The sequence below is a fragment of the Tubulanus polymorphus genome, chromosome 5, assembly GCF_964204645.1.
Source record: "Tubulanus polymorphus chromosome 5, tnTubPoly1.2, whole genome shotgun sequence".
NCBI lineage: Eukaryota > Metazoa > Nemertea > Palaeonemertea > Tubulaniformes > Tubulanidae > Tubulanus > Tubulanus polymorphus.
The window spans coordinates 20417481-20433665 of NC_134029.1; the positions used below are offsets into that span (position 1 = coordinate 20417481).

Sequence of the window (16185 nt, forward strand, 5' to 3'; positions counted from 1 at the left end):
ATAGATTTACAGGTCCTATTTCCTGGATCTAAGTACACACCAAGCTAATGGAGTAGTTTAAGTAACTAAAACACACTCAAATACTAAAGTTCGACCTTTTATTTTGTATCAACACACAAAATCTTTGTAAAAAATAGAAAACTAATTTTGATGTATATTGCGATATTTACATAAATACGTTTCACGTCGATATATACATGATATTTACATCATTTTCTCTCCATAAACGATGCACCTAGTGTAAACTGCTAATCGTCGTCACGCCAATTCAAATAGTGTAAACTGCTAATCGTCGTCAGGAAGATTCACCGATCGTAATAGAAAAATTTAAGCCAGTTTTTGACATGATTTCGATTAACGACCGATGCTGTAGTATCATCAGTACTACAGCGCTTCGTAACGGCGAACATAAATGAATATAAAAAAATAATTCCAATCTCTATTCATCCTACGTCAATCTCTCAATAATTACGTAGTTTCAGATAATTATTTTCCACTTAATCATGATCCAGAAGAATCACGGCGATAAGTGTACAGTAAAGTATTACCGGTAACGCATTCAAAATGTTTTTCATTTACTTATTGTAGTAATTTCACCGACTTTGAAGCCGGCTTTTTATCATGATTACTATGGAATAAAAAATGTTATATATAAATACATCACTCGTCTGAATTCCGAATTGGTTGGATATCGATAACAATCTATATCGGTAACTCTTCACAGACAATTTGGCAATAGTTAAGACAAAGAAGACCTTTTCATTTTATCATGAATTTGAAGTGGAATGAATAAAGATATTTTAGTACTTTTCGTACGTTACATAACCTCTTACAACCTTCCAGACAGTTTTCTCAACGATAACTAATCATGATTTTATACGAGGAAATAACCGGACAATACAAATCATAATGCTAGTAGGTCACAGATTGGCCTACCAATTCTGGAGTACTGTTCCGTAGCATGGATTTCAACCAGAATACATACAGCTATCTACCCTGTAAACCTAATAATATAAGGCTATCGGAGCATTTGTAATCCGGATTTCCATCAACTGCATTCTCAACTTAAACCCCCGGAATATATGCAAACGAAAACCATCTTGATAATGAATATAATACAGTCATTTGTCATGGTTTCACATAATATGAATAAAGAATTTATCTGAGACGCCAAAAAGTCGGTGAAATACGTTGCTTACTACAGTTTAGTCGTACACTCCTCCACATTATTGACCTGGGTTATATCGACTTCATTTTTATTCTTGAAATGTGGAATCATTTCAGTCTCGACGTATATTACCGGGTATAAATGTTTCCTTTCATCCGGGTCGGAATTTACAATTAAATGCGAGTGAGAATTCAATGACTCGTCGTCATCTTTCGCGACGACTTCATCGACGACTTCATCGACGACTTCATCGACGACTTCATCGACTTCATCAGCCGGTTTCGATTCGATTTCAGCGGGGCATTCGTCGTTATGTCCGTCGTCGTGTGCGTCGGACGAGTCGGAATCCGATCCGCCGTTGTCCGATAGAACTCCGATTTGATCGCTCCCGGCGCTGCTACTGCTACAAGTATTGTCCTCGATAGCCGAGTCTTTAGCCGATTCAGACGTCGACCGACTCGTCGAAGGTCGCGTGAATTCGTCGATGGGATGTTGGTTCGAGAGATTGTTGCCCTAAAAATATGAATGATAGAACATCTTTACGACAATGTACTACGAAATTTACTTAATTGTAACTAGTGGGATCAGAAGTACATCAAAGGTCGATTAATAGGGGTGGACCGGACAAGTCCAACCCCTACAAAGTTCGAATGTGCTGTCCAAAAAGTCTAGAAATCTTCTTTTTTTTGCATAGAAAACTGCTTAAAAGTGGTAAATAAGTCGAAATAGACCCTGATAAGGACCAGAGAAGCCCCTTTAGGTCCTAAATTTTCTGTGGGAGGGGTACCAGAAGCCCCCACCTCTCTTGTTTTTAAATTAACGCCCATACCAATTCACATACAGATAGAATTTGCCTACAATTTTTCAATTTTGACGTCTCAACTGTGGATCAGGCCAGTGTACAATATCAATAATCGAATCCTGTCTTCATCTTTATTAGCAACTGGTGACGAAGTTAAAACATAAGCAATGAATTAATTATACGGTGTTTATATACAGGTGGTAAATACTGCCAGCACAAACTAAATCTATATATAGATACTACACATGAATATTGAATGTATTAACATTTTTACATGAACAGGAAGATATCTCATATATATCGAATGCAAGATACATGTAAAACTGCATCATATTTTGATCTAACTAAAAAGCACTAGCGACGCATACCAGTATGTTAATGGTACGTATACGGTTTTCGTTCGACATGCACAAAAACCGATTCAGCGAGAATATCATACGCATTATTTTCATACCCGAAATTTCTTAAAATGCCTTTTCCCGCTTTTGCCCTGTAAAGTAGTGGTATGTTTTAGTTCGAAGAAGAAACTGCAGGCGATGCAAGGTGCATTTCTGAAAAATCTAACGATTAATATACAAATCGGCCTAAATCTACACTCGATACAAGAAAGCCAGATCATAGCTTACGCTTTCTAGAATAGTAATGTATACATTCAGCATTTACCAATATTTTGCGGTCAAAATTTACTGAAACATCGAAGCATTGCATGAAATCATGAAACTCTTCAAAGGGTAATATTCCTATCCGATATACTGCCAACTGAAAACTTAATCCGAAATATGTTTACCTTCACGTCAGATTCGATCGGCAGTTCGGTAATCGGCGACAACGGATCGGTTTGAATCGACACATCTCGAGTGGAAGCCATTATCTTCCTCGGACATATTATGCCTTCATCTTCCGCGCTAAGCCCCGATGGAATTTGATTCAAGGCTGAAATATGAATACCGATAGATGACTTTTCAATGCTAATACGGGTATGTTAACCCTTTCAGTGCCTCTACACCGCAAACATAGTAAGATATTAGAAACTAACGATACATCGCACCGCGAGAAACTCACGTGAATCAGCTTTTTGCGCGCGTTTTTCTCTTTTCCGTACGTTCGGAGGGGTGCTCATCGCGTCTTGCAACGCGACCTGGTTGTCGAGCATGAAACGCAGCGCCTTATCGGTGATCTGTCGCGCCAACGTCGGAGTCGAATTAGTCGAACTGGGACCGGCTAAGTTTTTGCCAGGAAACCGTGGCGCATTTGAGAAGTCGTTACGTCGAATGCTCTGCGGCGTTGAAGTGTGAGAACCTTCAAAAAGAACGGAAATTTTCAATTTCTTCCAGTACTGTTACGCCATTCAGAAGTACATCAATTACTTGAAATATACCGTTAAAAGACAGAGCAGAACCTGTGCTGAAACTGTAGTTTCTCGTCAATAAAGTCGGCTGGACGAATTCCATGTAATCCCTGTGTTTCTTCAACGCTGGACCCCAATCTCTCTCCGGTCTGACTGACTTTTTGAATCTCTGAAATATAAAATGTTGAAATAGCCTTTTAAAACGGTGTAACGTAGAGACGTAATCGAAGATTGATGATTCGAACGATTGAATACCCTGTAACACGATCCTTTGTTCGATGCAAGTTTGTATACGATGTAAACGGGTATCGGAACCAGACAGATTAACACGAGCAACCAGCGAATGACGTGAGTCCACCACGGGTAAATATAGTCTCTGAATACAGGAGCTTCGTAGTCAAACCCGTAGAATATGATTGTAAACTGAAAAGAATAAAATATCGATATTCAAATTTGTCGTTGACTAATGAAATCAACTCGTTAAGGCCAAAGCACACAACACAGAGAAACACGGAAACAACGAAACACGGAATCAAACATCGTTTCCTGAAATCATGTTTCTTGTTTCTTGTAAATACACATGACACAGATGCAAACATGCTTCCATCTCTTGTTCCAGTATTTCGCTGCGTCATGTACGTTGAGCTTTTAGATTTATAGCCGGTCTATTTACCATGATGATTGCCGGTGTAATAAAAGTCCACATCGATTTCCACCAAACGCCGTTGCGATCTTCATTCATTACTTTGATATTCTTCAGTAATTTATCGGTGCCATAAACCCAAGCCAACACGATACACTCGACCAGTCCGATAACCAGCAGTGGCACACCTAGCGATGTATCGTCTATCAACGTCATCACAAACCAGCCTCCCTGAATATTCAGTTTTTAAGAATTTAGAATTAAGATCAAATAAGCGGGGCAAAACGTAAGCTAATATCATTCATGCAGAAACGTAGGCCCTAATATACATACCTGCATTGTAAAAGGAATTCCGATAGCAAACAGTATAGCACTCATGGCGACCGTAACCCAAATTTTGTACGCACGCAATCGCGGCGCGATTTCGGTAACCATGACGATAGTTAACTCCAGCGTTATAAATAGAGTGTCCAACCCGAGCAGAAACAGCATAAAGAAGAACAGAATACACCAGACGGGTGACAGCTTAAAATGTGTCAGAGCCTCGGGAATGATAGCGAATAAGTTAGCCGAATCTACAATGTGTAAAGATACCGAAGTTAGGTAGCATTCCATTAAAGATAAAGAATCAGAGCATTTTCCTTCTCCAACACTTATCTACAACAAACGTTACACACCTGCATATGTGGTGAAAATATGGTCGATAGATGTATCCAATGATTTCGCCATAACGCCGACAATCGCGAAAATCGTAAAACTGGCGATAACACTGAATATACAATCACATATAGGCACAAGTATAGCATCTCTGAAATAGATAACAACACAAAATAGGTCGCTACAAATCAATCAATCCTGGATATAAGGAGTTTTAAACGAGAATGTTTAAAATTTCGAAGTGTCCACATCACTTTCATATTCCAATTACAATAGACTCCTCCTAAATTGGTACTGTTTATCTCGGTAAACTGTTAATTCAAACAATATCTCAACTGTACCAATTCAGGCATAGTTTACTGTACAACTACAAACTAGACAAATATTTCTAATAGCCTTTTTCTAAAGATTGAAGGAGTTCTAAAGAATTTTCAGACATTTTGCTCAAATTTAAGGAACACCTCCATTTAGGAGGAGATTTTAAAGAATCGAGGAGCCGTACGGACCCTGTACAAACATTTCATCCCTTCGGATCAGTTACTTCCAGCTTTCAGAGTTATTTACCTGTAGAAATATGTATGAAATCGATTGTAGCTGGCTAACATGATTAAACCACCGTAACAAGTAGATAGAGAGTAGAACATCTGCGAAGCTGCATCATACCAGACGGACGCTTCGCCTAATTTATGCCAATCAGGGGTTACAAAACGTTTAATTCCGTCTAAATGTCCATCTACGGTACACGATCGGATTAACAAAACTAGAAGAATGAGAACTGAGGCTGGGACAGTTCCAAGTACCACCTGAAACAGATTTATAAAGTAACTTACATAATATAGATTGAATTGAAGATATCTTTATCGAACTAATTGTGAATTTAAAGTCCTTAAAAGGAAGGAACCAATGGCCTTAAAAAAGTTGAAAAGATTTTGCTGTTTCGATACACAATAACCCTTTCAGGATCCAGTTCCACAGTTGTGGCTAAGAGTTGAAATTAGTTCATTCTTATTGAGTTAACTCAAAACAGCGGAACAGCTGGGTTCCGATATACAAACCTTTCCGGCGGATTTTATCCCTCGAATAACACAAACGCAAGCAACAACCCACGACAGCAGCAAACACAAACAAACATGCCACTTCACTGTACCCATATCATCAATACCCCGGGTGATGTTTAACATGTGATGACTACAAAAACAACATACGTACGAACTGGGTAGAAATACATTTTTCGAGAAAAATACAGGGTAGCCACTTTGACTAAGACTTGCTTTTCCCCGACTAATTATTCCCTGACACGAATGTGGTTTCACAGACTCGATCTGCTAAGAATTCAATCGATTAACACAGTCAAATAAGACATAGATGGATCGATCTAGCAATCTCAACTAATGTCCCTGATTTGTAGCTTTTTTACAAAATCCCGAGACTTTTTTAAAGAGAAGAAATTTCCCAGAACTTTAAGTCGTGTTTTTACTCACAAAAAGAACTCCTCGGCAGAACTGTGTAATCTTGGACGGATTTCTGGGAGGTTCTGGGATATGTTCGCGAGAGTCTCGTTAATGGTCGAATTCAAAAGAGGAACGACCGTGCTCGTAGTCATAAAATGCGTAGTCGCTTCAGTCGTCAGGTTAGTCAGTAGGCTTATATTTGCATATCGATTCAAACTACACACTGAAAAATGAAATTTACATTTTAGACATAAACATTGCAGTAGGTTGGCCACTTTCTATCGATTTACAGTCCCTGAGTTTTCTATGTGAATACACAAAATTCCCTGAATGAATCAGAAAACTTTTTAGGTTTAAAATGTAACAGTAACATTAATTTTTCATTAAATAACATACTGCTCAAGAACCATGTGGTCAATAGCATTATCCGAATTCTCAGAGTTTTGCAGGTTTTTGGTAAATTTTGGCAGATTTTCTGATTCAGTTAGTTTTCCAGGCCAGTGGCCACCCTGCATTGACACATTTAGATGATCTAGTTGCAACGCGTACGACATATAATCTTCTAGCTTTCTTTAGGTTATTTGATATTACTATTTCGTTTTTTTTCACATCTAACGTACTGTTTGAATTCCACGTGTTGTTGCAACTTTGCCACGGCAACTCGGATACCATCGATGAGATCATGAAATAAAGAGACCAGGCGATCCAGATCGCGTAGTACGTCGCGAACAACAGCGATACCACTAACATAGCGTAACCGAGACCTGTATACAAAATAATAATACAGCATTCGATCAAAATCGGATAAATCCACGACAAAGATACGAGTCTTCACGTGTGCACATACCCCTGAATAAGGGAATAGAATTCCATACTTCGATCGGGCCCAGACTCGCGTACTGGCCGATAGCTAACTCCACGTAATACAGAGGAATGCCAATAAACACCAACATCAGTAAATATGGTACAAGGAATGCGCCTGAATGATAAGAAGTACGCATACATTACGCATACTGTAAGTCAACAAAATTTGAGTGCATTTCAAGCGGTATGAAAGAACTACCTCCTCCGTTTTTGTAGCACAGATACGGAAATCGCAACACGTTGCCCAAACCTAACGTATATCCCAGACACGCGACGAAGAATTCGTATTTCGTATCCCAGTTTCCGTGGTTCGAGTTCTCTTCTTGCTCCCAGTCGATGCTGCCCGTATCGATCAGATCGGCCATTAACATATGATCGTCGGCATTTGCCTGTAATATCGAAAATAGGATATGATCGACGAATATTCGATGAGGAATGAAAGGAATTAATTCTCGACAGGGTATACCATACACGCAACACGAAAGGAACACACTGATACTAATGACTAAAATATCTATTGAAATAGAGGAGATAGGAGACTAAAATATCCACATCTTCCCCTGACATCGATTCGAACCTGATGGCATCGAGACTAGCCACAAACCCTGTCACACTAGACCATGTGTGCAGCTACAGGCGCAGCTTAGATGATTTCATTATCAGCCAATCCTGTTTGATTTTAGGCCAGGTTTTCATCTTAAAGTTTATCCATGAAATTTGCCAAAGCGATTATACAACGGGCAAGTTTCTTGCAGCAAATCTGCAAACCCAGTCTAGTGTAGCAGGGTTTTGTGCCATGGCTGAGTGTAGCAATGCCATCAGGTTCAAATCCCTGCCAAGTGAGGATAAACATCAATAGATAGTATGCATACTACAATATTTTTTGGTGATTCATCTAAAGACAACACAGATGCGTGACGTGTTTACATAAATTAGACATACCGGGTACACGGACAAGAAACTAGAACATACAGGAGTCTATATCTATCGCTATAAGACAAACACTGAAACTACAGGAAGGACCCAGTCACCAGGCTGAATATCATATGAACCTGGACTAGTTCTAATGCGGTTACCGTAAGAGGTGACACTTTGTTGCTCGGAGCAGCGAGGGGATTTCGTCGAGGATGCATGCAATCGGTTTTCACATTAGTTTTACTGACCGTGCTCGATTTCAGATCGTATTCCGGATAATCGAGTCCGCCGTTCACGTATTCGGGGATCGACTGTTGCAGCAAAGCGCGGTGAATGTCCAACGCCGGACCCCAGTCCGCTGAATGTTTCAACAAAAAACTGAATCGCTGAAAATTCGATAAATGAAAGATCTTCAATAATTACATACACCTAAAATAGACGATGAGGGCGGCCACTTGATTTGCTTTTTCCTCGACTATTTTCCTCAAGTATTTTCCCTGATATATAAGCTGTTTCTCCTGACTTCATCTGCTAAGAATCCAATCAATTAATACAGTCAAACACATAAGACATAGACAGAAACTATTTGATTATACACACTATCTAACAATCTTAACAAATTTCCCTGGTTTTTAGCTTTTTTACAAAATTCCCTGACTTTTTTAAAGAAAAGAAAATTCCCTTGCTTTCCGATAATTTCCTAGGTAAGTGGCTACTCTGATACTGGGTAATAGGTTAAGGAAATGCAGTACTATCTGCAGCACTGAGATAGAATCAGAAAACAAACCTCTTTGATCGTTCCTCGAGCAGTAAAGATCATGGCGTATAAACCGTAGAGAGGAATAACGATTATAGTGGCGAACATCATAAACCAACCGATTATATTCATCCACAGAGGGAAATCGTAGTCGCCGTACGAGGCACCGATGTATTGAACCCAGTGAAATACCAGCGCACACTGAAAATCAGAAGCAATTACCCGTGCAATTATTCCGTAAACAAAATCAGAAGTAATTACCTAGACAGTATTATACAAAGTCTGAAATATCTGCTATTCAGTAAAGAGTTAAGGACAATAAGATGCAGTTTCGCGTATACGCTACAAGAGCTGGTGAAAAATGTTCAGGGGCCAGTTGCACAGTAGTGACTTAGGTCCAAAAGTGGTCTTGAATCCTTAAGACCGGTCTTAAGTTGTTAGATTGGAGAAGTAAGTCGGTCTTAGACTGGTCTTAAGTCTAAGCCATGACTATGGAACCGGCCTCAGATTATCAACATCATTATTATTATCATCCATTGTACACAGTTTAAAGATAAAGAACAGCTCTAGAACACCACATAACTAACATAAAGGTACAGGATCCAGTTCCACAGTTGTAAATTTAAGTTAACTCTGAGTTAAGATTAGTTCATTTTCAATGCTTTAACTCAAGAGTCAAATCTTAACTCACAACTGTGGAACTGGGCCCAGAGTTATGTATTGCTACGAATTACTAACCAACAGCAGAATTGGCGTCGACAGTCTCCACGTCCACTTCCAAACTTCACCGGGACGTTTCCCGGTCATGTTTTCGATATCGCTGGCGAATTTCGGGTAGCTGTATATCCAAGATATAGCCACACATTCCATGATAGCGAGAACGATCAGCGACCAGCTCGCCGCGTACTTATCCATCAGCACGAATATATACATACCGCCCTGAAACAAACGACAAGTTACACATCAGAACTTCATTAACCCAATAGACCGCAGAACGTCCGTCGACGTTCGACTTGTATATCTCTGCAGAACATCCGCTGAACTATAGCGCCACCTATAGTTTGAGGGGGTCAAAGGTCAAACTTTTGACCAATGATTGACCGAATCTATACAGCAATAGAAAGCCTGTATAATCATCTTCACAATAACCAATGGTTGTAATGCATCATTTCCAGTAGTTTTCGCACTGCATCTCTACTTAATCTTTATATGCAAATTTGATTGGCTAATTAAGCATTTGTTATATGTGCGTGAAGTCGCAGCGTCTAATGGGTTAAATATTGATCATCGGGAGCAAAGTGGTAATGGAAAAATATCATATTACGACGAGAAGAGCTCGGCGCGTATAGTCTTATGTTAAAGAGGAATTCGACGGCCGTCGTTCATTGTACCTGCATCGTCAACGGAATACCGACGGCGAACATAACAACGCAATAGACGAGAATCACTAAAATACGTTTCGGCATCAATTTCTCGGGGAATTCGTCGACGATCGACGTGACGACCGTTTCGACGAAAGTCAACTGACTGTCGATTCCCAGAGTGATCATCATGAAGAAAAACAGACACGACCAGAACGGAGCGCCGGGTATCGTCGCGAATATCTCCGGATAAACGATGAATACCAAATCAATACCTATAACGATAAAAAAACTAACAGTACGATCATAATGAAACTACCGGGTATATACCGGATATCTATCTAAATTTTATGGCCAGATATTCGCAATAAAATTCAACAGGGTGGCCACTTTTTAATTTATTCGACTTGCTTTTTCCGCGCCTATTCCCTTACATGCACGTCGTTTCCCCTGACTTGATCTGGTAAGAATCCAAACAATCAATATGATATAAAATAGACAGAAACTGTTTGACTATATGCACAATCTAACTATCTCAACATATTTCCCCGACTTTTTCCTGATTTTCACAGTCAAATACATAGACATTGATGGAAACTGTTTGATTTTATGCTCGATATAGCAATCTCATCAAATTTTCCTGACTTTTCCCTGATTTATAGTTTTTCTTTTACGACAGCCCGACAGCCTTTGGCTATCTTTAAAGAAAAGAAAATTCCCTGACTATTCCCTGATTTCCAGATAAGAGGCCACCCTGGCTGAAGAGGAGATATATGCAAAACCTTCTAAAACCTAGTCGGGAGCTTTGTTTATATTTTTGAACCCTTCACCGATTGATGATGGTGCTGGTATACAACCTCGAACCCAAAATCATCCATTATTTGACTCTGCAGACATGAGATTCATGCCAAACATGAAACTCTGAGGAGGTCCTATCGGATTTCACCATACGCGGGGGACTTCGAGACATGCACCGACACCGACACCGACTACATAATTCAGCGAAAATTATTCATTGAATAATTCATTCGCATGGACTTAAAACATTTAATGATTACAAACTTACCATCCCTAGCCACCTGAGTGATGTCTACATCTAATCTTTGAGCTATATACCCGACAGCCGCAAATACTGTGAAACCGGCCAGCATACTAGTAGCAAAATTAGCGATCACAACCACGACCGTATCCCTACAAAGGCAAGTTAAAAAATGTCAGACTTACGGCAACGAATGAATACGGATTAAGAATTTGCGGAGAAGCATATTTACTTGTAGCAATTATTGTGGAATTTGTTGTAGCTGGCTAGAGTTATCACGCAACCGAACGCGGGACCGAGAGAAAAAAAGACCTGTACAGCAGCATCGATCCATATCTAAGAGAGCGGAAAATATCAATTTATTAGACGAAACTGTTCGAGTTTTTTATCAAAGAGAACATATGAATGAGGATTGTCTCGTACCTCGGCGGACCTGAGCCGATCCCAGTCAGGTGTCAGGAAATAGACGACTCCGGCTTTCGCTCCGTCGAGCAACGAACCGCAGATTAGGAAAATAACGAGGATAAAGTACGGAAATAAAGCAGTAAAGTACACGATCTGCAATAGAAAAAAAAAGCACAAACCAATCAAACCTAGATGAGATCGAAATATTCTATACGTCGTACTCGTACGTAGTTATGCAAATATAAGGCTCTTATTCTTCGGACCAGACACCAGTAAGAATTGTCAATACATACGCATAATCCGATTACTATTCATACCTTTCCCGAAGATTTAATTCCCCTGAGCAAACACAGAAACAGTACCAACCAGCCGGCCAAGACGCACAGAATCAACGGCCACCGTATCGTGCCGAGATTGTACACGCTGTCCGATAGTTCTAACATATAATTGCTGGAAAAATGCATCGAATTTAGACATTAGTATCTAATCAGAAATACATTATTCATGAAGTGAAATCCCGCCGCTAGAAAGGCAGAGGCTTTTCCGAACCTGATGGGAATCAGCTTAAGTTGGGTGGGAATCAGCTTAAGTTGGGTAGAAGATTTTCACAGTATCTGTATTCTAATTGGCAGAAAACATGAAGTATTGGGGTCAATAAGTTTAATCAGTTCTGTTCAATTAACATGGAGCCAGTAAACTTCTAAACCAAAGATGATTTAACAAATTCATTTTTAGAATTTGGGTCATTTCATAAGTGGTATTCTACATCTCATGTTGAGCTTGATAAGCCGCTTGTCAACTTCATTTTTATCGGCTTACAGAATACGGTAGGTTCTACCCTAAAAAAAAAACTTACTGAAAATATTCTTCGCTTGAAGTAGTATATCGCGTAATATTGAGCAATGATAAATCTTGAATACCGAGAACGGTCGCGTTAGTTTCTTCCGTTGCGTCGGAAACGTTCAGACACGTTCCATTATTGAAATGTAAAAAACCACCCGCTGAAGTGCAGTTAAATCCGTCATCCATTTTATGCGTGCGACATGCTACAAATGAAAATTAAACATCACGATCACAAAACATTTACGCCGATAATGGATTTCTTAGAAAATTTTGTTGACAAAACATTTACTCTATGGATTTCTATAGGTCATTAATAATAAATGAGCTCATGAGAAACTTGTTGCTTATTCATAACGTTTTATAACATCATAAACGTACATTTAATTTCATAAGACAGAGAAATTTATTAACCCATGCCAGGCGCCGGCTTACAATTCATGTACAGTACAATTCATATCAAACCAAATTTCAGCACAGGTCAAATCATTGATTTTGGAAGTGATTCATTTTACTTTGTCGCAGCAGTTTCTAGTATCAAGTGAGTGGTTTACGCATGATATACGTGTTCTCTACCAAGGCAAATTTGACTCGGGTCCGAGTCAGCCCAATTTGACTCATGTCCGAGTCAGCTCAATTTGACCCGGGTCCATGTCAGCCCAATTTGACTCTTGTCCGAGTCAGCCCAATTTGACCCGGGTCCGAGTCAGCCCAATTTGACCCGGGCTAAACGTTTCTATGTGATGATTGCAGCTATTAACTGAGATGACCGGTCAAATGACCACCTGTCGGTGAATTTGAAACGAAAAGATTAGACGGACTTATAACCACGCACCTTTAGTATTCCACGCGTTACTGCACGTCTGCCAGGGTAAAGGGCTTTGCATAGACGCCGCGAAATAAAACACGGCCCAGCCGATGATTATATTGTAATATAAGGAGATCAACGAGCTGACAATAACCATCCCAATACCAATACCTGAAATACAATTAAAGACAAATGATTTCCTCAGGTTTCATATTTGTGTCAAGTCGAATTCTTAATAAGTATGAAAAATTTTTAAGTTCTATTTCAAATGGCTATATACATATTCATAAAGATACTCGAGCACACTCGCATTTGTGAGTATTTTTTGGAGCATGCGCGTCTGTGTTAAAAGTGCAAGAAAAAGAATGCACAATGCACAGAAATTTGGATTGATAATTATAATAAAAGAGAATGTACATTTTTCTACAGGATTTCGGAATTTAGGGGTGTGCCAGATATTTTGACTGGTAGCAAAAGTATTCCACCGAGCTATTATCCTTTGGAAAAATGAGTACCTAATATGCTATTAAGTACGTTGGGTTTGAAAAAAAATCAAAAACCTAAAAATCAACTCAGACATATCTGAAATGCGCATAAAAGGTCTGTGCTCGAGTATGCGAAAGCATGTATGAAGTAGACTTCTACGGAACATATACGGAATTATAATAAAAGAGAATGTACATTTTTCTACAGGATTTCGGAATTTAGGGGTGTGCCAGATATTTTGACTGGTAGCAAAAGTATTCCACCGAGCTATTATCCTTTGGAAAAATGAGTACCTAATATGCTATTAAGTACGTTGGGTTTGAAAAAAAATCAAAAACCTAAAAATCAACTCAGACATATCTGAAATGCGCATAAAAGGTCTGTGCTCGAGTATGCGAAAGCATGTATGAAGTAGACTTCTACGGAACATATACCAATTCAGTGAAGTATATTATTGGTTTCGTGAAACCGGCGACCACCACCGGGGCTCGGCTTACTGCTGATAATATTCAACCATCAATTCACCAGTAACTCTCATGAATAGAGCTATATGATCATTACAGACGCACAAAGAACTCTCTCGCGATTCGAGCACTCCCGAACACGAATATAATTAATGCACAAACGAGTACCCTCATTTGTGACATAATGTCGGTATTTTATGGTATTTTATCGGTGCGATAGCTGAAATTACCGCGCAATGTCAATCAAACATTCGCAAAGAAGCGCCATTGATTTTTTTAATTCATTCGTACTAAATTTCATATGAATCGTTATTAGGCTAAAATAAAATGATACCTTGTTTCTCATAATCGGCCGGGTCAATTTTGTAAACTGCAATAAGATTTGTACTCAGTTCATTTCTAAAGCAGCCAGGTCTGTTATTGTTTCACCCAGTCCTGAGAGTGGCCGGTTCGCGGAGCTCCGTATACTGCGTGTACTAAGAGCTCATGTGAACCACCAGGGGTCGCGACAGCGATATATTGACACTAAGGTTCTCAGTGAAGTTATTGTAGCTTGATCATGGTTTCTAAAAGTTATGTACAGGGTAGATAGGCTCGTGACTGGCTGCGTCAACATTTAAAGCTCATCCAAAATGAGAAAAAAGGTATCAATCTTTTCTAGCCTTACGTTCAAAATACCTTTCAGTAATGGAACGGCCTTCCATATTGTCACGGGACCGAGGCTGGCGTATTGTCCGAACGCGACCTCCAGATAGAATAGCGGAAACCCGCATAACGCCAGCATTACGATATACGGCACGAGAAACGCTCCTGAAAATAGAAATAAATTATATTCCGGGCGCTGTATCTATGATTGATTATCATCAGAAAAAAAAAGTCATACATAAAAACGTTAACAGCGTTGTCAGAATTAAGCTGGAGAATCGTGAAAAAATATTCATCTTGAAGCCGTCAGATAGAAAGAAAATTGGATAATATCAATTATATATAACCATCGATGAAAAACTACGGTCATGTTGTGATGACATATAGAGAACCCCACACTAATATAACAAGACAGATGAAGTCCGAAAAGTTTCCTCTAAGCAAATGATTTATTGTTTCGACGTTTCGACTATAACCTACTAGTCATCTTCAGTTATCTTCATTACTGAAGATGACTATTAGGCTATAGTCGAAACGTCGAATCAATAAATTATCAATTTTAAGGAAACTTTTCGGACTTCATCTTTCCTGTTATACCAGTATGGGACTCTCTATAAATCGTCAAATTCAATTTAGTCGATGTATTACATGTATTACATGTAATCAATTAACATGTAAATATTACATGTTCACAGTGAACAGTTGACTTGTGCACACATACCTCCTCCATTTTTGTAACAGATGTACGGAAATCTCCAAATATTTCCTAAACCGACCGAACAACTGATACACGACAGCAGGAACTCCAGACGACTGCTCCAGTTACCGCGGATTTTATTCTCTTCGTCGTCGCTGCTGCCTTCGGTGACGGTCAGCGAATTATCGGATACCTGAGGCTGTCGTTGACTCGGCGTTCCGCTAACGCTCCCGATCTGAAACATCATCATCCCGAAGAAAATTAGAAAAAAACATTAACAACAACCTCTAATTATTGGATCAAATATTTGAATCATTCATGGACCCCCATACAAGGGTACCCAACTATAGGACATGTAACGATCAAGAAGTGTCGGTGAAATTACGGGCACTCAGCGGGTATCGAACCCGGGTCTTGTATGTAGAAAGCAAATGCGCAAACCAGTATAAAACCAGGGCCCGGTTTATAGACTGGTATTACCTTTAACCCGGGGGGCTAACTGAATTCATTATCGATTGAGTTAGCCCCCGTGTTAAAGGTAATACCGGTCTATAAAACCAGCCCCAGTAGACTAGTCCACTAGTCCACTTGGTCCACTTGTCCTACATGCGTAACACTGATACAGAATCGCTGTGAGGGCTGTGTTCACCCATCTCTTGAGGGGCATCGTTTGGAAAAAGGGCACAAAAACGAGAATCAAGGATTCAATGTCCTCATAATGATAATTTGTAACAATTTGAGACATTTTCCGGCTTAATTAGAGATAAAAATGATATTTCAGCGAAATTCTTAAAGATGCATTTTAAATTCTTTCTTTTTTCTACATATACAAAAA

The 16185-nt window shown here is 39.4% G+C and overlaps 1 protein-coding gene across 4 annotated transcripts in view; it reads right to left on the reverse strand.

The window, feature by feature from the left end:
- Positions 1-99: 99 nt before the first annotated feature.
- LOC141905843 (uncharacterized) overlaps positions 100-16185 on the reverse strand; it is a 29138-nt gene continuing 13052 nt past the window's right edge. For 2 of the 4 annotated variants that reach the window (XM_074794901.1, XM_074794904.1), the window contains 27 exons: positions 15375-15585; positions 14687-14818; positions 13086-13229; positions 12267-12456; positions 11728-11860; positions 11429-11563; positions 11238-11341; positions 11033-11157; positions 9997-10241; positions 9344-9544; positions 8636-8806; positions 8097-8234; positions 7133-7322; positions 6917-7048; positions 6690-6833; positions 6100-6292; positions 5674-5806; positions 5183-5421; positions 4639-4769; positions 4295-4536; positions 3992-4192; positions 3574-3741; positions 3349-3487; positions 3033-3269; positions 2758-2903; positions 2425-2460; positions 100-1681 (listed from right to left, as the gene is read on the reverse strand). In XM_074794901.1, the coding sequence (XP_074651002.1) occupies positions 1199-1681; positions 2425-2460; positions 2758-2903; positions 3033-3269; positions 3349-3487; positions 3574-3741; positions 3992-4192; positions 4295-4536; positions 4639-4769; positions 5183-5421; positions 5674-5806; positions 6100-6292; positions 6690-6833; positions 6917-7048; positions 7133-7322; positions 8097-8234; positions 8636-8806; positions 9344-9544; positions 9997-10241; positions 11033-11157; positions 11238-11341; positions 11429-11563; positions 11728-11860; positions 12267-12456; positions 13086-13229; positions 14687-14818; positions 15375-15585 (4743 nt within the window). In that variant the 3' untranslated portion in view covers positions 100-1198. The remainder of the gene's footprint in view (positions 1682-2424; positions 2461-2757; positions 2904-3032; positions 3270-3348; positions 3488-3573; positions 3742-3991; positions 4193-4294; positions 4537-4638; positions 4770-5182; positions 5422-5673; positions 5807-6099; positions 6293-6689; positions 6834-6916; positions 7049-7132; positions 7323-8096; positions 8235-8635; positions 8807-9343; positions 9545-9996; positions 10242-11032; positions 11158-11237; positions 11342-11428; positions 11564-11727; positions 11861-12266; positions 12457-13085; positions 13230-14686; positions 14819-15374; positions 15586-16185) is intronic. The other 2 variants (XM_074794902.1, XM_074794903.1) reach the window with 2 other exon arrangements.